The 23,375-nt window shown below is 50.0% G+C and overlaps 1 protein-coding gene across 2 annotated transcripts; it reads right to left on the bottom strand.

Moving 5' to 3' along the window:
• Positions 1 to 275: 275 nt before the first annotated feature.
• Positions 276 to 22,796, bottom strand: YJEFN3 (YjeF N-terminal domain containing 3; the record flags this gene model as incomplete). Of its 2 annotated transcripts, none has more annotated exons than XM_079960933.1 (6): positions 22,617 to 22,796; positions 15,377 to 15,482; positions 11,661 to 11,771; positions 8,277 to 8,390; positions 3,704 to 3,854; positions 276 to 475 (listed from the first exon to the last, which is right to left on the bottom strand). In XM_079960933.1, exons 1-6 carry the CDS (start codon positions 22,679 to 22,681, stop codon positions 276 to 278), a joined length of 747 nt encoding a protein of 248 aa, XP_079817059.1. In that variant the 5' UTR covers positions 22,682 to 22,796. The 2 variants fall into 2 exon arrangements, with proteins under 2 accessions (XP_079817059.1, XP_079817058.1); XM_079960932.1 differs by having other exon boundaries at positions 15,377 to 15,485; positions 22,617 to 22,795.
• Positions 22,797 to 23,375: the final 579 nt, after the last annotated feature.

Here is a 23,375-nt window from a genome sequence, read left to right as displayed (position 1 = left end):
AGGTACCACTGTATTCCCAATCCTTAATCCTTGACCTTTAGGCTCCTTTTCAGATTGGGAGCAGGCAGAATCGATGGCCTCTCAGATTAGGCTCAAACGGCACCCTATAGCCCCCACGTCTCGCCTGCCCCGCAAGCTACGGTTTGTACATTTCCAGACGTCTAGGCGCAGAATTTGTCCTCGGGTTCTTCGCCCAACCTCTCGCTGTTCGGGAGAAGCAAATGGGGCTCTTTTTGAGGGGGCGCAATGCGGGAAAGGAACTCCAAGGCTTCTCCTTAAAGAGAAACCACGTCGTCTGTGCCAGGGTACTCGGGAAAATTCAGTTCGAACTTTTTCTGCACGTCGTAAGGGAGGAAGCGGCCGGCCACGAGGTGGTGCTTGCCCACAAACCGCGTGGCGCACTGCTTGGGGGCGGCCAGGGAGACGAGGACGTCGGGACTGATGCCGTCGGAGGTGCCCGTCTCCACATCCCAGCCTGAAAAGAAAGGGGTTTTTGTGGGGGACAGGGAAGAGAGAGGACAAAGAGAGTCAGAAGCGTCTTCCTGGATTGAAGCCCACAGAGGTCACCCCTTATCTCTCTACCTTCCCTGTTCTCTGTTTGCGGCGTTAGGGGGTAGACTGCTCTTGGGAATGGAGGTTCTATAGAGCTGAGGATATTGAATGTGGGAATGTTTATAAAAAAAGTTCAAACGGCCTCGGTCCAGTATCCCTGAAGGAGCGTCTCCACCCCATCGTCCAGCCCGGACGCTGAGATCCAGCGCCGAGGGCCTCCTGGCGGTTCCCTCATTGTGAGAAGTGAGGTTACAGGGAAGCAGGCAGAGGGCCTTCTTGGTGGTGGCGCCCGCCCTGTGGAACGCCCTCACGTCAGATGTCAAGGAAATAGACAACTACCTGACTTTTAGAAGACATCTGAAGGCAGCCCTGTTTAGGGAAGTTTTTAATGTTTGACGTTTTATCGTGTTTTTAATATTCTGTGGGTTAAACCACAGAGCCTAGTGTTATGTACTGAAGTTCTCACCCTGTGCCAGCAGGGGGATACTGTAGATAGTTTTCACTCAGGTCCAGGTATGCAAATAAGGGATCGGAAGTGACGTTCAGTGATTGGATAGTTACAGAAAATGGTTACTGTTGTGTTCTAGTGGAGCTCTATATAAGCAGGCTGGCTGAACCCTTCAGTTCAGTTCTGTTCTGGCCTGTGAATAAACAAGAGCTGTTTGAAGAATTGCTGTGTCGTCTGATATGTTCACCCACAACTTAACACCAAGGACTTGCTGATCAGAAGGTCGGCGGATCGAATCCCTGCAATGACAGGGTGAGCTCCCGTTGCTCGGTCCCTGATCCTGCCAACTTAGCAGTTCAAAAGCACGTCAAAGTGCAAGTAGATAAATAGGTACCGCTCCGGCGGGAAGGTAAACGGCGTTTCCGTGCGCTGCTCTGGTTCGCCAGAAGCGGCTTAGTCCTGCTGGCCACATGACCCGGAAGCTGGGCTCCCCTGGCCAGTAAAGCAAGATGAGCGCCCCAACCCCAGAGTCAGCCACAACTGGACCTAATGGTCAGGGGTCCCTTTACCTTTTTCTGTAGTGTTGGAAACTGCCCAGAGTGGCTGGGGAGGCCTGGCCAGATGGGCGGAGTATAAGTAATAAATTATTATTACAGTGGTACCTTGGGTTAAGAACTTAATTCGTTCTGGAGGTCCGTTCTTAACCTGAAACTGTTCTTAACCTGAAGCACCACTTTAGCTAATGGGGCCTCCTGCTGCCGCCGCACCGCCGGAGCACAATTTCTGTTCTCATCCTGAAGCAAAGTTCTTAACCTGAAGCACTATTTATGGGTTAGCGGAGTCTGTAACCTGAAACGTATGTAACCCGAGGTAAAGGTAAAGGGACCCCTGACCATTAGGTCCAGTCGGGCCGACTCTGGGGTTGCGGCACTCATCTCGCTTTACTGGCGGAGGGAGCCGGCGTACAGCTTCCGGGTCATGTGGCCAGCAGGACTAAGCCGCTTCTGGCGAACCAGAGCAGCGCATGGAAACGCCGTTTACCTTCCCGCCAGAGAGGTACCTATTTATCTACTTGCACTTTGACGTGCTTTCGAACTGCTAGGTTGGCAGGAGCAGGGACCGAGCAACGGGAGCTCACCCCGTCATTGCAGGGATTCGAACCGCCGACCTTCCGATCAGCAAGTCCTAGGCTTTGTGGTTTAACCCACAGCACCACCTGCGTCCCTAACCCAAGATACCACTGTATTATTATTATTATTATTATTATTAGCCCTGATAAGGCTTACACAACCTTACACAACCCAGAGAAAAGCATATTCGAAACAACAGCAGTAGAATCAGAGAGCATCTTCTCTGTGGCTTAATTATTATTAAGGGGATTAATTGAGGAAGCGGGAGAGAACCAGCCAGCCCTCTTTGAGCCGCTTGGAGAAGAAAAGCTGGGATAGAAATGCAATTTCCCAAGAAACCTTTCTGCTCCGTCACGGTGCAAAGCCACTGAAAAAGGAAGGAGGGGACGGACGGAGAGGTTTCTCAGATCCACCTCTCCTCGTTTGCTCTTCTTGATGGCGAAAGCAGAGACCCGGTCGCCGCTGTCCAGCCAGACACAGAAAAAAAAGAGAGGACTATTTGAGTTATGACTTCATGTCTCGGTTTGCAGAAGCTGACGCCTCCCCCTTTTTGGCCGGATGGGGCTTCCAAGAGCTTCTGGAGACGGCTGCAGTTTCTGCCAGGCCACTGGGGTGAAACTGGGCAGGGTGGCAGAAGGGGGGGCGTAATTCCTCGGACCACCGCAAGAGGCAAAGGGTCAGGCTAAGCCCATAGGGCATGGGTAGGTAAACTAAGGCCTGGGGGCCGGATCCGGCCCAATCGCCTTCTCAATCTGGCCCGCGGACAGTCCAGGAATCAGTGTGTTTTTACATGAGTAGAATGTGTCCTTTTATTTAAAATAATAATAATAAAATAATAATAATAATAATTTATATCCCGCCCTCCCCAGCCAAAGCTGGGTTCAGGGCGGCTAACAACAATAAAATAGTACAACATTCTAAAATCGTTCATTATAAAATTAATTCAAATCAAATAGATGGCAACCATTAGGCTAGAGTTCTGTGAGGACTGCCAAAGGAGGGGGGTCAGGCTGTGCCCTGACCAAAGGCCTGGTGGAACAGCTCTGTCTTGCAGGCCCTGCGGAAAGATGTCAAATCCCGCTGGGCCCTAGTCTCTTGGTACAGAGCGTTCCACCAGATCGGAGCCACAGCCGAAAAAGCCCTGGCTCTGGTTGAGGCCAGCCTAACCTCCCTGTGGCCCGGGACCTCCAAGATGTTTTTGTTTGAAGATCGTAAGTTCCTCCGTGGGACATACCAGGAGAGGCGGTCCCGTCGGTACGAGGGTCCTCGGCCGTATAGGGCTTTGAAGGTTAAAACCAGCACCTTAAACCTGATCCTGTACCCCACCGGGAGCCAGTGCAGCTGGTATAGCACTGGGTGAATGTGATCTCGCAGCGAAGACCCCATAAGGAGTCTCGCTGTGGCATTCTGCACCCGCTGGAGTTTCTGGGTCAGTCCCAAGGGCAGCCCCACGTAGAGCGAGTTACAATAATCCAGTCTGGAGGTGACCGTCGCATGGATCATAGGAATTCAACAGGGATTCGCCGGGGACACACATGACCCAGCAGGCTGCTGTTCAACAGGGGAAGCATACCAGAGGGGACATCCAGACTGATGAGAGGGATCCGGATTTGCTTGAGGGTGGCCAGGATCGTACCGAATGGCTCTGGCAACTCGCCCGGCGTGGCCTCCACTCCCAGCAAGGCATCGATCACGAGGTTGTAAGCGTCGCTGATCAGCTGAGTCTGCCACCAGGGGAGAGGATGAGAGAGGGGAGTCACATCGCAACCCCGCAGTTGTGGGTTCCCCAAGTCTTAAAAAGGTAAGGTAAAGGTACCCCTGCCCGTACGGGCCAGTCTTGACAGACTCTGGGGTTGTGCGCCCATCTCACTTAAGAGGCCGGGGGCCAGCGCTGTCCGGAGACACTTCCGGGTCACGTGGCCAGCGTGACATCGCTGCTCTGGCGAGCCAGAGCCGCACACAGAAACGCCGTTTACCTTCCCGCTGGTAAGCGGTCCCTATTTATCTATTTGCACCCGGAGGTGCTTTCGAACTGCTAGGTTGGCAGGCGCTGGGACCGAGCAGCGGGAGCGCACCCCGCCGCAGGGATTCGAACCGCCGACCTTTCGATCAGCAAGTCCTAGGCGCTGAGGCTTTAACCCACAGTGCCACCTGCATCCCTCCCCAAGTCTTACAGCTACACAAGCAAGTTGTTGTCTACCAACCGAGGTGCATTGAAAACACGGTGCATAAAGAATCTTAACGCAGCCCTTCTTATTATTACTATTACAGTGGAACCTCTGGTTGCGGACACGATCCGTTCTGGGGTGCCATTCGCACCCCAGAAAGTCTGTAACCAGAGCAGCGCTTCTGCGCATGTGCGAACCGTGCAGAGCGCTTCTGCGTATGCGCAGCGAAACCCGGAGGTAAACACTTCCGTGTTTGCCGCGTTCTTAACCCGAAAAAACGCAACATGAAGCGTTCACAAGAAGAGGTATGACTGTACCTTGGTTCTCAAACTTAACCCGTTCCAGAAGTCCGTTCCAAAACCAAGGCGCGCTTTCCCATAGAAAGCAATGCGAAACTGATTAATCCGTTCCAGACTTTAAAAAACAACCTTTAAAACAGCAGTTTAACATGAATTTCATGATCTAACCAGACCATTGATCCATAATATGAAAGCAATAATCAATGCACTGTATTATAAAATAAATACGACAGTATTGTAGATGATAAAAATTAAAATTACCTTTTTTTCTTACCTGCACTGATGATAGTCATTGTCTGGATGGGGGGGCTTTTATCCATTTCCACAGTCACACTATCAATCAATCAGTAGCTGAACTGGGTTCCACACAGTCACAAAAACAAATGAACCGAAAGAGCCTCAAAAACAAAAACGCAAAATAAATAGCAAAAGCGCCAAATTTAATCCTTTGACTTCCAAAACGTTCGAAAACCAAGGCACGGCTTCTGATTGGTGCAGGCGCCCCGGAAACAATAGCCGACAGCCGCGTCGGATGTTCGGCTTCCGAAAAACATTTGAGAACCGGAACACACACTTCCAGGTTTTCAGAGTTTGAGAACCAAGGCGTTTAAGAACCAAGGCACCACTGTATTACTATTATTATTTTATTTGTACCCCACCCAACTGACTGGGTTGCCCCCCAGGTCATCTCACAGTCTCCAACTACAGAGCTGCGCCCAATACCTTGCTGAGACAATGTTAATCTCCTGTCTCCGCTTCAGGACTGCTGTCCGTGGTGCTGAACTAATTCTGCAGGCCCTGTCCAAGGTCCTGGACCTAGCTTGGCCTTAAGCCAGCGGTTCTCAACCTGTGGGTCCCCAGATGTTGTTGGACTACAACTCCTATCGTCCCTGAGCTCTGGCCTTGCTAGCTAGGGGGGATGGGAGTTATAGTCCAACAATATCTGGGGACCCACAGGTTGAGAACCGCTGGCTTAAGTTCAGCTTACACTAGGCTTCCTCAACCAGATGTTTTGGGCCTACAACTCCCACGATCCCTAGCTAGCAGGACCAGTGGTCAGGGATGATGGGAATTGTAGTATCAAAACAATGGAGGGCCGAGGTTGAGGAAGCCTGGCTTATGCAGACTCTATGGAAGAGCTTCCCCTCTATCCTCTTAGCTCAGTGGTTCTCCACCTGCGGGTCCCTAGATGTTGTCAGACTACAACTCCCATCATCCCTGAGCTCTGGCCTTGCTAGCTAGGGGGGATGGGAGTTGTAGTCCAACAATATCTGGGGACCCACAGGTTGAGAAAGGATGTAGACTTAGCTGTTTTGCTACTAGGTCAGGATCCTGAAAAGTACGTAGAGTTGGAAACTCATCTCGCTTTACTGGCCGAGGGAGCTAGGGTACAGCTTCCGGGTCATGTGGCCAGCAGGACTAAGCCGCTTCTGGCGAACCAGAGCAGCGCACGGAAACGCCGTTTACCTTCCCGCCGGAGCGGTACCTATTTATCTACTTGCACTTTGACGTGCTTTCGAACTGCCAGGTTGGCAGGAGCAGGGATCGAGCAACGGGAGCTCACCCCGTCATTGCGGGGATTCGAACCGCTGACCTTCTGACCGGCAAGTCCTAGGCTCTGTGGTTCAACCCACAGTGCCACCCGCGTCCCTTAGATATGCATTACGACACAATAATCTTTATTGTCATTGTCCCATACAGAACAACGGAACTGAAAATCTACGTTAGACATTCAGGCATTCTCTAGGATCCAAGCTCAGCACATAACATAAAATCAGCTTCACTAGGTCCTCAGGAATGCTGTCCAAAGGCCAGATCTGACCCGCAACATCGCAATGTGCCATCACTGCACATTAGGGAGAAACGAGACCCAACTGGCCACGAATCGGCATGAAATGAGCATGAAAAACATGGCACAGATGATCAACGTTGCTCCCTGTCTATTATTTTTGCAAATGTCTTTGACACCAAAAAAATGTCTGCAAGCAAACTTCTGGCACGCTCCCTGAGGTTTCAAAGCAGTAACATTTGGTATGATCCCTAATTTTAGCTCTCCAGAAGAACTCTTGCCATTTTGTTTTAACTCAACTCACAGCTGGCTTCTCTCTGAGCACAAACACCACAAGATTATAGCAAACGGATCCGGCTTCTGCTGCGATTTAGCAAAAATTGCAAGGCCAAAGATTTTCGAAATAATGAGGGCGAGGGTCTATGACGCTGTGAGGTTAGGGAGCCCGTCCCAGGAACCAGCGAGTAACTGGGATATGACCAGAAAGCCACACACATGCTCAAAACCTTCCTCTGTAATTTCTTTTCAGGACGTCAGGAAAATGTTATTAAAAGACACTTGGAGATTGATGTCTCTTTTAAAACACAGGATGCAATTTGCGAGGCCACAACCCTCTGGTGCCAATCCCCCAATATCTAAAGTGGGGAAAGCGTGGAATTCGATTCAGTTGATATTTAAAGGCCGATCTACCATATTCAAGGGACGCGGGTGGCGCTGTGGGTTAAACCACAGAGCCTAGGACTTGCCGATCAGAAGGTCGGCGGTTCGAATCCCCGCAATCACGGGATGAGCTCCTGTTGCTCGGTCCCTGCTCCTGCCAACCTAGCAGTTCAAAAGCACCTCAAAGTGCAAGTAGATAAATAGGTACCGCTCCGGCGGGAAGGTAAACGGCGTTTCCATGCGCTGCTCTGGTTCGCCAGAAGCGGCTTAGTCCTGCTGGCCACATGACCCGGAAGCTGGACGCCAGCTCCCTCGGCCAGTAAAGCGAGATGAGCGCTGCAACCCCAGAGTCGGCCACGGCTGGACCTAATGGTCAGGGGTCCCTTTACCTTTTTTACCTCATTCACACTTCCTGAGAGAACAGCACACTGAAATACGGTGGTACCTTAGTTTTCAAACGCCTTGGTACTCAAACAACTCGAACCCAAACACTGCAAACCCAGAAGTAAGTGTTCCGGTTTGCGAACTTTCTTCGGAAGCTGAAAGTGCTCCGTTTTGAGTGTTACGCTTCCGATTTTTGAGCGCCACACTTCCGTTTTGAGTCTTATGCTGAGGTCTGTCTGTTTTCGCTATTTATTTTGTGTTTTTGTTTTTGCGGCTCTTTTTCGTTTTGTTTTCATGACTCTGTGGGACCCAGTCCAGCTACTGGCGGATCGATTGTGTGACTGCAGTACATTGTTTATTGCTTTCGTTTTATGGATCGACGGTCTCGTTAGATAGTAAAATCCATGTTTGATTGCTGTTTTAGGGGTTGTGTTTTTAAAAGCCTGGAACGGATTAATCCGTTTTGCATTGCTTTACATGGGAAAGCAGCGCGCCTTGGTTTTGGAACGCTTTGGTTTTGGAATGGAATTTCTGGAACGGATTAAGTTTGAGAACCAAGGCACCGCTGTACAATCATCTGTTAGAATCTGCCATCAAGAGGGCTTGATGAAGAGAGCAAGAGAAAAACAACTACCAGACTTTTAGAAGACATCTGAAGGCAGCCCTGTTTAGGGAAGCTTTTAATGTTTAATAGGTTATTGTATTTTAGTGTTTTGTTGGAAGCCGCCCAGAGTGGCTGGGGAAACCCAGCTGGATGGGCGGGGTATATATAATAAATTATTGTTGTTGTTGTTGTTGCACCAAAATGCTCCCTTGCAAGTGAGGGACCAGAAAGACTTTGCTCACCTCCGCTGGCAGATAGGAAAGAAATGGTATGTCCATCTTTTCGCACTGGGTGGTGAAATCCCGGAAGAGAGGATTCGAGGATCTCTTCGGGTAGAAAATGGTGGGCTCGTATTCCTGCAAGGAGAAACATGAGAGGGAGAGGGAGACAAAAGAGGAAGGGATTATTATTATTATTATTATTATTATTATTATTATTATTATTACCCTGCCCTTCCCGGCTGAGGGAGGCTAACACCAGTAAAATTACAGTAAAAACATAATGGGGGGGGACCAATTTAAAATACAGGTTAAAATGCAATTTAAAATGCAGCCTCGTTTTAAAAGTAGCCCATAGATCAAGACCGTAAGGGGAGGGAAACAGACTGAGTCCAAAGCAAAGGCCAGGCGGAACAGCTCTGTCTTGCAGGCCCCCCGGAAAGATGTCAAGTCCCGCAGGGCCCTGGTCTCTTGTGACAGAGCGTTCCACCAGATCGGGGCCAGTACTGAAAAGGCCCTGGCCCTAGTTGAGATTAATCTAACCACCTTGCGACTTGGGACCTCCAAAATGTTGGACGATGTATAAATAAAATATTATTATTATTATTATTCAAGTAGAAGCCTTGCTGAAGCGACATTTCCCTCACTGCTCTACACACCAGCCTTTCTGAATTGGGGAACTGGATAGCTAACTGATAACGGACAGGGTTTTAAACTCTGAATGAAAGTTAAGAAATAAATTTCAGAAGCGGGGTGGCTGGCACAGGAAAGGGAAGGAAACCACTTCATCCCTGAGAAATAAATTTCAGAAAAGGAAGGGGACTCGAAGCCCTGTTTCCCCTTCTCCTCCTTGTTCCCCCGGGCGACTGGGAGCTATTTCTTAGCGAGACGAATTCAGGGCGAGAAAGAGACTCCAGGGTGCTTTGTACGCTGCAAATACGGTGTATTAAAAGCTTGCCAAACCATTGCTTTGTGGTTTTCAAAAGCTAAAGCGCAGTTTGCATTAAAAGCAGAACCATGCATCTCTCTCTCTGAGCTCTCTTTGCAATTTGCAAAGCGCAGAAAAGCCCCGGCCAACGGTGCCAATATTTTTACTCCTAACACAGAGCACTCTCTCTCCTTCAACCTCACCCCAGCGATTCTGCAAGGGTTTGGGAAACAAATTTCTTCTTCTTCTTCTTCTTTGGCAATCCCTCGTAGCCAAGTAAGATTGTCTTCCATAAACACGGTTTTAACAGGGAGTCTGTAAGTGACTGGGGAGGCCAATTCTGGATCCACACATCCTTCCACAGTGGAGACATAGGTTTCCAGGCGGGAGTTGATCCCGGTGAGGGTTTGTCAAGCGTGCCTTCCTCTTAGCACGTTTCTCCCTTGCGTCCTGAGTTCAAGTGTCTTCAAAGCCCAGGACACTTTTGGTAAAGGCTGTTCTCCAACTGGAGCGCTTGCAGGAAAGTGTTTCCCAATTGTCGGTGTTTATACTACATTTTCCTGCCAACGTAGCAGTTCGAAAGCATGTCAAAAGGCAAGTAGATAAATAGGTACCACTCCGGCGGGAAGGTAAACGGCGTTTCCGTGCGCTGCTCTGGTTTGCCAGAAGCGGCTTACTCATGCTGGCCACATGACCCGGAAGCTGTCTGCGGACAAACACCAGCTCCCTCGGCCTATAGAGTGAGATGAGTGCCGCAACCCCAGAGTCCTCCGTGACTGTACCTAATGGTCAGTGGGTACCTTTACCTTTACCTAAATCAGTGGGTTAAACCACAGAGCCTAGGACTTGCCGATCAGAAGGTCAGCGGTTCGAATCCCCGCAATGACGGGTTGAGCTCCCGTTGCTCAGTCCCTGCTCCTGCCAACCTAGCAGTTCGAAAGCACGTTAAAATGCAAGTAGATAAATAGGTACCGCTCCGGCAGGAAGGTAAACGGCGTTTCCGTGCTCTGCTCTGGTTCGCCAGAAGCGGCTTAGTCCTGCTGGCCACATGACCCGGAAGCTGGACGCCGGCTCCCTCAGCCCGGAAAGTGAGATGAGCGCCGCAACCCCAGAGTCGGCCACGACTGGACCTGATGGTCAGGGGTCCCTTTACGCTTACCTATACTACATTTTTAAAAATGTGCCTTGAGAGAGTCTTTAAGCCTCTTTTGTTTACCGTCAGCATTATGCTTTCCATTTTTAAGTTCGGAATCGAGTACAGTGGTACCTCGGGTTAAGAACTTAATTTGTTCCGGAGGTCCGTTCTTAACCTGAAACTGTTCTCACCCTGAAGCACCGCTTTAGCTAATGGGGCCTCGCGCTGCCGCCGCACAATTTCTGTTCTCATCCTGAAGCAAAGTTCTTAACCCGAGGTGCTATTTCTGGGTTAGCGGAGTCTGTAACCTGAAGCGTCTGTAACCCGAGGTTAACCACTGTAGTTGCTTTGGAAGACTACAATCAGGCATCTGCACATCATAACCAGTCCAACGAAGTTGATGTTGAAGAATCATCGCTTCGACACTGGTGATCTTTGCTTCTTCCAGAACACTGATATTAGTTCGCCTGTCTTCCCAAGTGATGTGTAATATTTTTCAGAGACACCGTTGATGGAATCTTTTGAGGAGTTGGAGATGGCATTTATAAGTGGTCCACCTTTCACAAGCATACAGTAAGGTTGGTAGTGCAATAGTTTTGCAAACAAGCTGCAAAATAAACGATGCCTTATGAGGAACGGCTAAGGGAGCTGGGCATGTTTAGCCTGGAGAAGAGGAGGTTAAGGGGGGATATGATAGCCATGTTCAAATATATAAAAGGATGTCACATAGAGGAGGGAGAAAGGTTGTTTTCTGCTGCTCCAGAGAAGCGGACACGGAGCAATGGATCCAAACTACAAGAAAGAAGATTCCACCTAAACATTAGGAAGAACTTCCTGACAGTAAGAGCTGTTGGACAGTGGAATTTGCTGCCAAGGAGTGTGGTGGAGTCTCCTTCTTTGGAGGTCTTTAAGCAGAGGCTTGACAACCATATGTCAGGAGTGCTCTGATGGTGTTTCCTGCTTGGCAGGGGGTTGGACTCGATGGCCCTTGTGGTCTCTTCCAACTCTATGATTCTATGATTTTATGATTCTATGATTCTAAGCTAAATTGTAAAATATCACCACTGGAGAGAGACCTGATTTTGAACCTTTCAGTAGTGCTGGGGAAAACATCACACTGTGTGTGTGTGTTTGTTTTCAGACATCCTGAGATGGAATTCCCAAGCAACGTTCCCTCCAGACATCATATCCCTTGCGGCTGGTAGCCATCAACACCTCTATGAATTTGTCCAACCCTTTTTTAAAAAGGGGGGGGGCAGAAATGGATTCGAACAAGGAGGAGAGAAGGTGCAAGTTGGAAACAAAGCCAAACTCTGGGAGGGGGGACGGGGGGGCAGGTACCTACAAAGACACGCAGGTGACGGGCGCACGCCAGGCCGACTGCTCCATTCTGCTCGCAGCCGCAAACCACCAGCAAAGTCGGCTGCTTCCTCGGCAGAGACCTCCGAGGGAAAACCTGGAACGAGACGTCCGGGAAAATTAGCTTGCAGGGCGATGGGGTGGGGGTGGGGGGCCTTCTCGGTGGTGGCACCCGCCCTGTGGATCGCCCTCCCATCAGATGTCAAAGAGAAAAATAACTACCAAAAAAATAGAGAAAAATAACTACCAAAAAAATAGAGAAAAATAACTACCACCTCCATCGTCCAGCCCGGACACCTGGGTCCATCTCCCGAGGGTCTTCTGGCAGTTCCCTTCCTGTGAGAAGTGAGGTTACAGGGAACCAGGCAGAGGGCCTTCTCGGTGGTGGCGCCCGCCCTGTGGAACGCCCTCCCACCAGATGTCAAAGAGAAAAATAACGACCAAACTTTTAGAACACATCTAAAGGCAGCCCTGTTTAGGGAAGCTTTTGATGTTTAATAGGTTATTGTATTTCAGTGTTTTGTTGGAAGCCGCCCAGAGTGGCTGGGGGGACCCAGCCAGATGGGCAGGGTATAAATAAATTATTATTATTATTATTATTATTATTAGGATAAAACAGAGGCACCCGATGGGAGAGACCCCAGGACCAGAACCTCAATGGCTTCCATCAGGAATAAAAGGAGGTCTTTCGGGCAGCCAAGTGGAACGCCCTCCCGTCAGATGTCAAGGAAATAAGTAACTATCTGACTTTTAGAAGACATCTGAAGGCAGCCTTGTTTAGGGAAGCTTTTAATGTTTTATCTTTTATTGTGTTTTTAATGTTCTGTTGGGAATCGCCCAGAGTGGCTGGGGAAACCTAGCCAGATGGGCAGGGTATGTGTGTGTGTGTGTGTGTGGTTATTATTATTGTTATTGTTGTTATTATTGTCTCAATATACTGTTTAGATCAGGAGGACCTGCTTCTGGGCTTCCCAGAAATTTTTAATGTATGGTGTTTTATCGTGCTTCGAATACCCTGTTATGGGACGCGGGTGGCGCTGTGGGTTAAACCACAGAGCCTAGGACTTGCCGATCAGAAGGTCAGCGGTTTGAATCCCCGCGACGACGGGGTGCGCTCCCGCTGCTCGGTCCCAGCTCCTGCCAACCTAGCAGTTCGAAAGCACGTCCAAGTGCAAGTAGATAAATAGGTACCGCTCTGGCAGGAAGGTAAACGGCGTTTCCGTGCGCTGCTCTGGTTCGCCAGAAGCGGCTTAGTCCTGCTGGCCACATGACCCGGAAGCTGTATGCCGGCTCCCTCGGCCAATAAAGCGAGATGAGCGCCGCAACCCCAGAGTCGGCCACAACTGGACCTAATGGTCAGGGGTCCCTTTACCTTTAATATCCTGTTGGGAGCCGCCCAGAGTGGCTGGGGAGGCCCAGTTAGATGGGCGGGGTAATAATAATAATAATAATAATAATAATAATAATAATTTCTTCTTCTTCTTCCATCCATGCAGTGGCTGTGCAGTTGCCACTGACAGGCAGATCCTATGCCAGCGACCTAGAGCCCTTCCCTGTCCCAACGTAAAGTAAGTTTCTAGTCATCATGATTTCAAATAAACGATGGGTTTCTCCAGAGTCCTGAGGGCTGGCGTCTTACTTCGGTTTTGGAACTAACCAGAAGGGGTTAGCTAACCAGCTAACCCAGGTTTCCTCAACCTCAGCCCTCCAGATGTTTCGGGACTACAATTCCCATCATCCCTGACCACTGGTCCTGCTAGCTATGGATAATGGGAGTTGTAGTCCCAAAACAGCTGGGGGGCCGAGGTTGAGAACGCCTGGGCTAACGCCTTCTGGTTAGCTCCCTAGCAGAGGGTCCTGATTCAACCCCCAGGGGCTGGGAATGTCCCCTGCCTGCCTGGAAGCTGCTGCCAGCCCGAGCAAACATTACTGGCTGCCCCATTGCAATGCAGTGCAAATAGCCGATTCCAAACCAGAGGCAAAAATCCGGAACGGGGAAAATGAAATTTTAAAAATTGCAATATTAAAGATATGTAATCACTTGAAAGAATCAATTAGGCCTAGGGTTAAATGATAAATAAGCAAATGTACTATAAGAAAAGTTAGGAAATATGATTACGGCTGCGATACGGTTTTATGAAATAACGATCTTGGAAGCTGCTACATATAATTACTAAGAAACTCAGATGGAAGAGATTTGAGAAAGTCAAATAATATGTTTATGAAGATGGATTTTAATGAACTAATTAAGTTTTAGTTTATGTGGTGATTTGTTGTATTTTGTGCTTTATATCCTTTTTTTCTTTTTGCCGTTTCATTCTTTTCCCTTTATTATTGTTAACTTTTTCTTCTGTTATGTTTATGTATGGAAAATAATAAATATTATTGGGCGGGGGGGGGGGAATATTTTAAAAATTGCCCAAATAGCAACGCAATTCTAGCTGTGGTGGGGGAAAAGGGAAAGGTCCCCATTCCCCCCTCACCGCGGCCAGGGCCAGACTCCGAAAAGCGCACGGTATTTCCTCAGCGGCGGAGGGTCGGGAGAGGCTGCGAGCGATTAAAAAGCCAGATGCGGCTGCTCAGCGTCCAAAACCAACAGGACAAAAATGAATGATGCAGAGATTCTCTGGGCAACATCAAGAAGAGGCAACTTCGGTGGTACCCGAAGTGCTGAACCGAAGAACAACAGGCTGCCACCTCAGGGCGCTCGGAAACATAATAATATATATAATAATTTATTCTTTATACCCTGCCCATCTGGCTGAGTTTCCCCAGCCACTCTGGGCAGCTCCCAATCAAGTATTAAAAACAATACAGCGTTAAATGTTAAAAGCTTCCCTGAACAGGGCTGCCTTCAGATGCCTTCCAAAAGCCAGATAGTTGTTTATTTCCTTCACATCTGAAGGGAGGGAGTTCCACAGGGCGGGCGCCACCACTGAGAAGGCCCTCTGCCTGGTTCCCTGTAACCTTACATCTCGCAATGAGGGAACCACCAGAAGGCCCTCAGAGCTGGACCCCGGTGTCCGGGCTGAACGATGGGGGTGGAGAGGCCATTTAGGGCTTTGAAGGTCAGCACCAACACTTTGAATTGTGCTCGGAAACGTACTGGGAGCCAGTGTAGGTCTTTCAGGACTGGTTTTATGTGGTCTCGGCGGCCGCTCCCAGTCCCCAGTCTGGCTGCCGCATTCTGGATTAGTTGCAGTTTCCGGGTCACCTTCAAAGGCAGCCCCACGTAGAGCGCGTTGCAGTAGTCCAAGCGGGAGATAACCAGAGCATGCACCACTCTGGGCAGACAGTCTGCAGGCCGGGAGGGTCTCATCCTGCGTCCCAGATGGAGCTGCCCTGGACACAGAATTAACCTGCACCTCCATGGACAGCTGGGAGTCGAAAATGACCCCCAGGCTGCGCACCTGGTCCTTCGGGGGCACAGTGATCCCATTCAGGACCAGGGAGTCCCCAACACCTGCCTGCCCCCTGTTCCCCAAAAACAGTACTTCTGTCTTGTCAGGATTCAACCTCAATCTGTTAGCCGCCATCCATCCTCCAACCGCCTCCAGGCACTCACACAGGACCTTCACCGGTTCTGATTTAAAGGAGAGCTCTGAGACCACGAGGGTTGCCAACCTGGCGCCCTCCAGACCAGAAAGTTTCCGTTCCTCCTCTTTCAGCTGTTTCCATCCCAGCTGGTAACCTTGCGCTTACCTTGGTGACTGCCATGGCACACGCATGACCCCAGATCTCAATCAGCTGCTGCTGTCCGAACCTAAACTCCTCCAGGAGTTCTTTATCGATCGCCAAGGCTTCTGCTCTGCTGCAAGACACAGGAAAAGGTTTGTTTGTTTTTGTTTTTAGTCCTTTAGTCGTGTCCGCCTCTTCGTGACCCCCTGGACCAGAGCACACCAGGCCCTCCTGTCTTCCACTGCCTCCCCCAGTTTGGTCAAACTCATGCTGGTCTCTTCGAGAACACTGTCCAACCATCTCGTCCTCTGTCGTCCCCTTTTCCTTGTGCCCTCTATCTTGCCCAACATCAGGGTCTTTTCCAGGGAGTCTTCGCTTCTCAGGAGGTGGCCAAAGTCTTGGAGCCTCAGCTTCAGGATCTGTCCTTCCAGTGAGCACTCATGGCTGATTTCCTTCAGAATGGAAATCTGAAGAATGGATGCTTTTGAATTCTGGTGCTGGAGGAGACTCTTGAGAGTCCCATGGACTGCAAGAAGATGAAACCTCTCCATTCTGAAGGAAATCAGCCCTGAGTGGTCACTGGAAGGACAGATCCTGAAGCTGAGGCTCCAAGACTTTGGCCACCTCAGGAGAAGAGACGACTCCCTGGAAAAGACCCTGATGTTGGGAAAGATGGAGGGCAGAAGGAGAAGGGGACGATGGAGGAGGAGATGGTGGGACAGTGTTCTCGAAGTTGCCAACATGAGTTTGACCAAACTGCAGGAGGCAGCGGAAGACAGGAGTTCCTGGCGTGCTCTGGTCCAGGGGGTCACGAAGAGGCGGACACCACTAAACGAATAAACAACAACAATTTATAGACCTATTAAGTATCTCAAGCCATTTGCCCATGTTGCCATGCAACCAGTCCATGCAGAATGTAGGCACCCTATATACAGAAAGGAGAAATCTGGCGATATTTTAGGGAGCAGGCGGGGGCCATGACTTACATCCTAGGACCCTACACAACACAAAATGCTGTATGTAGGTTTTATTTCATTTGTTTTTTATCTTATATTTTGGATATGTACACCCATGTTTTTCTCCCCCTTTAAATTTTTTTGGGGGCCCCCAAGAGAGCGGGGCCCTAAGCTATAGCTCGTTGAGCTTATACGTAAATCCGGCACGGGAGCAGACAGGAATGTGTATGTTACAGGAATCGAGACAAGGTTTGCCTTTGTCGAGTTTGCTGGGTTCCAAGCTAGACATGCTCTGGCACGAGATTTTGGGGGGTGGGTTTGACGGCAGTGGGATCATGCCGGAATTTGAAGCTTCAGGGCACATGATGCAGGAACCTGAGGAACTCCCTGCCACAACGAGAGTGGGTGAGGACCTTATAAACATGTGCTCCATCAATCTCAGGGCCCTCGTATTTACGGGACCGCCTCTCCTGGTATGCCCCGCAGAGGACCTTAAGGTCTGTGAATAATCATAGTTTAGAGGTCCCGGGTCCTAAGGAAGTCAGACTATCCTCCACCAGGGCCAGGGCCTTCTCAGTGATGGCTCCGACCTGGTGGAATGCTCTGTCCCATGAGGCTAGGGCCCTTCAGGATTTAACCTCCTTCCACAGGGCCTGTAAGACAGATCTATTCTGCCTGGCCTTTAATTTTAATTCAGCCTGATCTTTTATTTGCCTTCTCTTCCCTCCCCTTTTATGAAGATCACCTGCTCTGAGACCCTGCAGCTAATTCTCCCCTGGCCTCCTCGCTGGCCCAAGTAGGACCAATTCAACCAGCTAACCCTAGCGAATACCTAATGCTTATTTCCCCTAAACTGATTTTGAATTTTATTGTTATTCATGTTTTTATACTGTATTTTATGCTGCTTTTGCAATTAAGTGTTTTAAATTTGTTGTTAGCCGCCCTGAGCCTGGTTTGTGAACCGGGAAGGCCAGGGTATGAATACAAATTTATTATTATTATTAGTCCAGTATCCAGTTCTCACAGGGGCCTGAAATCCGGATTGAAGCAAGGGGAGCATAATTTCTGTGGCTAGCAGCCTTTGAAAGCCCTCCAGTCCTCTTTCAAAGCCCATCTGGGTTGTGGCGGGGAGTTCCGCGGGCTAACCGTGTGCCGAATCTTCCGGCGTTTAGCCACGAGTTTTAGTTTTGACGACTCACAAGGCTTGGAAAAGAGGAACGGACGGATTCGTGTTTTCAGCTGTTGAATTATTATTGCTAATCAAAGCTGCGGCGGGAGGGGGGGAATCGTTAAGCAAAAACGCCCTCGCGCCCGTCGTTAAATGAGCCGAAGCAGAAGGCTTGCTGCAGAAGCAACAAAACCCAGGCAGAAGGGAGGTTTGCTGGGAAGCTGTGCTCAGACCAATGCGTCCATCTGGCCTCATATCGTTTACTTTGACCGGCAGCTGGTCTCTGGGGTTTCAGGCTCGGTGAATAAATAATAATAATAATAATTTATTATTTATACCCCGCCCATCTGGCTGGGCTTCGCCAGCCACTCTGGGCGGCTTCCCAAAAAATATTAAAATACTGTAATACATTAAACATTAAAAGCTTCTCTAAACAGGGCTGCCTTCAGATGTCTTCTAAAAGTCTGGTAGTTGTTGTTCTCTTTGACATCTGGTGCAAGGGCGTTCCACAGGGTGGGCGCCACCACCGAGAAGGCCCTCTGCCTGGTTCCCTGTAACTTGGTTTCTCGCAGGGAGGGAACCGCCAGAAGGCCCTCGGAGCTGGACCTCAGTGTCCAGGCTGGACAATGGAGGTGGAGATGCTCCTTCAGGGATTCTGGGCCGTTTAGGGCTTTCAAGGTCAGCCCCAACACTTTGAATTGTGCTCGGAAACGTCCTGGGAGCCAATATAGGTCTTTCAAGACCGGTGTTATGTGGTCTCGGTGGCCGCTCCGAGTCCCCAGTCTGGCTGCCACATTCTGGATTAGTTGTCGTTTCCGGGTCACCTTCAAAGGGAGCCCCACGTAGAGCGCATTGCAGTAGTCCAAGCGGGAGATAACTACAGCATGCACCACTCTGGCAAGACAGTCTGCGGGCAGGGAGGGTCTCATCCTGCGTACCAGATGGAGCTGCCCTGGACACAGAATTGACCTGTGCCTCCATGGACATGGCGAAGGGCAAAGGCAAAGGCGAAGGGCAAAGTGAGAGATTTTACTTTCTTGGGCTCCATCATCACTGCAGATGGTGACAGCAGCCACGAAATTAAAAGATGCCTGCTTCTTGGGAGAAAAGAGACGACAAACCGTCCATATAGTTCAAGCTATTGTTTTCCCAGTAGTGATGTATGGAAGTGAGAGCTGGACCATCAAGAAGGCTGATCGCTGAAGAATGGATGCTTTTGAATTCTGGTGCTGGAGGAGACTCTTCAGAGTCCCATGGACTGCAAGAAGATCCAACCTCTCCATTCGGAAGGAAATCAGCCCTGAGTGCTCACTGGAAGGACAGATCCTGAAGCTGAGGCTCCAAGACTTTGGCCACCTCATGAGAAGAGAAGACTCCCTGGAAAAGACCCTGATGTTGGGAAAGATGGAGGGCGCAAGGAGAAGGGGACGACGGAGGACGAGATGGTGGGACAGTGTTCTCGAAGCTGCTAATATGAGTTTGACCAAACTGCGGGAGGCAGTGGAAGACAGGAGTGCCTGGCGTGCTCTGGTCCAGGGGGTCACGAAGAGTCGGACACGACTAAATGACTAAACAACAAGGGGCCCCCCAAAGGCCATCCTGCCCACCCCCCGCAATGCACGGTTTTGCACTGTCCGATATAAGCCCCCTTTTCACGCTGCGCTGGAAAGCAGCCAGTCTCTCCTTCTCACTGGATGGAGACCCCCCCCCCCAAAAAAAAGAAAAGAAATTGAAGCTTTTCAGCTTCCCGCAGCGTTTGGTCCTGTCGCCACGGCAACCTGCTAAATAAGAGGCCTTTGGAAAGAGAATCTTCCCACAATGCTACAATGGCTGGCCAGAGCTGGGGGGGGCGGAGGGTGGGGGCAAGTTAAGGGGGCAGCGGCACAGCAATTCCGGGAAGAGTTTGCTCCCTTATCCTCTCCCTGCTCATCCCAGTCCATCGCTCGAAGCTCCATTTCCCATCATCTGGTACCCGAAAACAGAGGGTCTTATTTCAGCCTCCCATTTCCCCATCATCTGCTTTTCATCTTTTTGTGGTACCCAAATGAGAGGGTTTTCTATGAGACCCCAATTCCCCCATCATTAACTTTTCAACTTTTTCTGGTACCCAAACCAGAGGGTCTTATTTGGGACCCCAATTTCTCCATCACCTGCGTTTCAACTTTTTCTGGTACCCAAACCAGAGGGTTTTCTATGAGACCCCAATTCCCCCATCATTAACTTTTCAACTTTTTCTGGTACCCAAACCAGAGGGTCTTATTTGGGACCCCAATTTCTCCATCACCTGCGTTTCAACTTTTTCTGGTACCCAAACCAGAGGGTCTTCTATGAGACCCCAATTTCTCCATCATCTGCTTTCAACTATTCTGGTACCCAAACCAGAGGGTCTTCTATGAGACCCCAATTTCTCCATCATCTGCTTTCAACTATTCTGGTACCCAAACCAGAGGGTCTTCTATGAGACCCCAATTTCCCCATCATTTCCTTTTTAACTTTTTCTGGTACCCAAACCAGAGGGTCTTCTATGAGACCCCAATTTCTCCATCATCTGCTTTCAACTTTTTAGGGCTGACCTTGAAAGCCCTAAACGGCCCAGTAGACCTGAAGGAGCATCTCCACCCCCATCGTTCATCCCGGACACCTGGGTCCATCTCCCAAGGGCCTTCTGGCGGTTCCCTCCCTGCGAGAAGCGAGGTTGCAGGAAACCAGGCAGAGGGCTTTTTTGGTGGTGGCACCCGCCCTGTGGAACGCCCTCCCGTCAGATGTCAAGGAAATAATATATCAAAATATATATATCAAAATTGGGGAAATATATATATAAATGAAACGCTTCTTTGACTCTTCTGAATCCAGCACTGGTGATGTTTCCTTAAGAGTGGAAGTGCAAACCCAAAAAACGTGCAAGACGAAAATGAGATTTAACAAGCGGCAGCATCGTTGGAAAGGAAAATATATATCTCTCTCTGCTCCCAACACCCACATCACACTCGAGAGCAAAGCTTGTTTTATGGTTGCCATGGAGATCGAGGCGAGCAAGTCGCTCTTTGCAAAACCCGCGTTTGCAAAGAGAGGAAAATATCCTTTTCGGTGTTGCAACCACGTAGATCGGTGGCCCCTGATCTTCGCTGCCCATATAAACGAATAAATGCATGTACTGTAATTTTCCAGGCATAAATAAGACTAGGGTTTTTTTATTATGATTAAAAAATCGTGTTAGAAATTTGGGGAGGGCGCATCTTATACACGGATCGTGCATTAAAAGCTCAACTGTTGTGGGCAATCTCTCCCCCCGTTTTCTTAATTTTGAGTGCCCCCCCAAAAAAATATACACGGGGGTTTGTTGTACACGGAAAAATATGGTAGAAAGAGGATTAACTCAAAGAACACAGATGTAAAAACCTCACAGGTATACCATGTTTTGAAAATGGTCCACCCCGCTAATAATGTTCATTTCTCTTTCAAGATGTGGGGGGGTTTTTTGGGGGGGGTGTTGTTTTAATTTCGGTTATGCATTTTGTGGTTTTATATTCTGGTTTTATTCTGTGAGCCGGCCTGAGACCTGCGGTACAGGGGCAGGATATGAATTCAATAAATAATAATAATAATCACCCCCTCTCTAATTTCCTCCTCCTCCGACCCCTGGATACCATATTGTCTGAAGGGAAAAAGTATAATCTGAAAAGAGAGAGGGCGAAACAGTGCATATTCTTTTGCCATTCACGAAAGTCAAATTTTAAATGGAAATTGTTTTTTTTAAAAGGAAGGTCAGGGCAACGGCGAAGCAAAAATCCAGCTTATGGGACTGTGCGTGGGAAAAGTGTAAGGAGAGGCTTCAAGATCAGGCCCATCTGACCAAGCACCCCCAAGGAGAAACAGATCACAAGAGCGGCTCCCCCCACTTTGGGACCCCCCCCCCAGCGACTGAGATTCAGAAGCATCACTGCCTCGGCAGCCATGTCGCCCGTGAATTCACCTAATTCTCACCTAAAGCCATGTATGTGGGTTGGATCCAGTGGTGGGTAGTTCCGCAGTTTAACTACCTGCAGTTCGGGGTTGGGACTACGAAAGGATCATTTTCTGGGCGGCGGAGGCTCTGCACGGATCGCCTGTATGGGGTTCGTACACAGCCCCAGATTCGCAGAACGGTAGAGGGACCCCAGCGCTCATCTAGTCTGACCCCCTGGCGCAATGCAAAATGTCCCATACGGGGTAGTGCTTTTCCCCCTTTAAAAACAATATGTTTAGGGGTATACTCTCGTTTCCCTACTCATATTGAAATAATAAAGGTAAAGGAACCCCTGACCATTAGGTCCAGTCGTGGCCGACTCTGGGGTTGCGGCGCTCATCTCGCTTTACTGGCCGAGGGATCTGGCGTACAGCTTCCGGGTCATGTGGCCAGCAGGACCAAGCTGCTTCTGGCGAACCAGAGCAGCGCACGGAAACGCCATTTACCTTCCCGCCGGAGTGGTACCTATTTATCTACTTGCACTTTGACGTGCTTTCGAACTGCTAGGTTGGCAGGAGCAGGAACCAAGCAACGGGAACTCACGTTGTCGCGGGGATTTGAACCGCCAATCTTCCGATCGGCAAGCGCTAGGCTCTGTGGTTTAACCCACATCCCTCAATTTAAGATCCACAAAATGTTTAGGGGTATGCATCCCCCCAGAAAAATACGGGAATCGAACCCACGACCTTGCCATTACCGGCATATTCTAACCAGCAGAGCTACCCAGTCCTTAAGTCGGCCTTCCCCAAGGTGGTGCCCTCTAGTCGTCGGACGACCGCACCTGCCCCAAAGTCGGTCCCCGAGTCGAGCTCCCCACTGGGTCATTTTTGGCCACGTCGCCCTCATCATCTTCCCACCCTCTGGGTCTGTTGGCATTGAGGTACCCCTGGCTCCATCACAGACCCCTGCCTGTCGTCCCTCCCAAATTTGAGAAAACATACCCCTCCTTGCTTTGGCCCACAAACCCATTCCCCAGCCCGCAACTACTGAGGCCAGCGCCTTAACGTTGCCTGGCTTCCGTCGCAGGTAGAATCTCAACAGGTGCAGCCTCCGGACAGGTGTGCAGAGTGCTTCGCCAGGAGGGGGGGGTGGCGAGAAAGGCAGGGGGGGTTTCCCGCAAGGCGGCCAACTTACCTTAAATACCGGACGGGCTGGATCTCCTCTTTGCTGTGGGACGAGTTGCAAATGGTCTTCTCCATCGTCTGGGTGCAAAGAGAATTTTCTCTCCTTCCTGCCCCCCCCCTTTGCAACCCCAGGAAGGGGAAAAAAACAGCGACACCCTTTCCTTGTTTTTTGTTAAACACCCCCACCCCTTTCTCTTCTTTCTCCTTGCGGTTTATAAAAGATAGCAGAGGCACTAGCGTGGGCACAGCGGCAATCGATTGGCTGTTTCTTCCTGGAGGAATAAAAGAAAAATTCCCCCAATGGAAAACGAGGGGGGGGGGAGAGAAGGCTGGTGGTTAACCCTGTGTGAGTGTCTGGAGGCGGTTGGAGGATGGATGGCGGCTAACAGACTGAGGTTGAATCCTGACAAGACAGAAGGACTGTTTTTGGGGGACAGGGGGCGGGCAGGTGGGGGGGACTCCCTGGCCCTGAATGGGGTAACTGTGTCCCTGAAGGACCAGGTGCGCAGCCTGGGAGTCATTTTGGACTCACAGCTGTCCATGGAGGCGCAGGTCAATTCTGTGTCCAGGGCAGCTCCATCTGGTACGCAGGATGAGACCCTATCTGCCTGCGGACTGCCTCGCCAGAGTGGTGCATGCTCTGGTTATCTCCCGCTTGGACTACTGCCATGCGCTCTACATGGGGCTACCTTTGAAGTGACCCGGAAACTGCAACTAATCCAGAATGCGGCAGCTAGACTGGGGACTGGGAGCGGCTGCCGAGACCACA

Source organism: Podarcis cretensis (genome assembly GCF_951804945.1).
Source record: "Podarcis cretensis genome assembly, chromosome: 18".
NCBI classification, from domain to species: domain Eukaryota; kingdom Metazoa; phylum Chordata; class Lepidosauria; order Squamata; family Lacertidae; genus Podarcis; species Podarcis cretensis.
The sequence above is the reverse complement of the archived record's forward strand: the minus strand, read 5'-3'. Positions and strand labels throughout refer to the sequence as shown.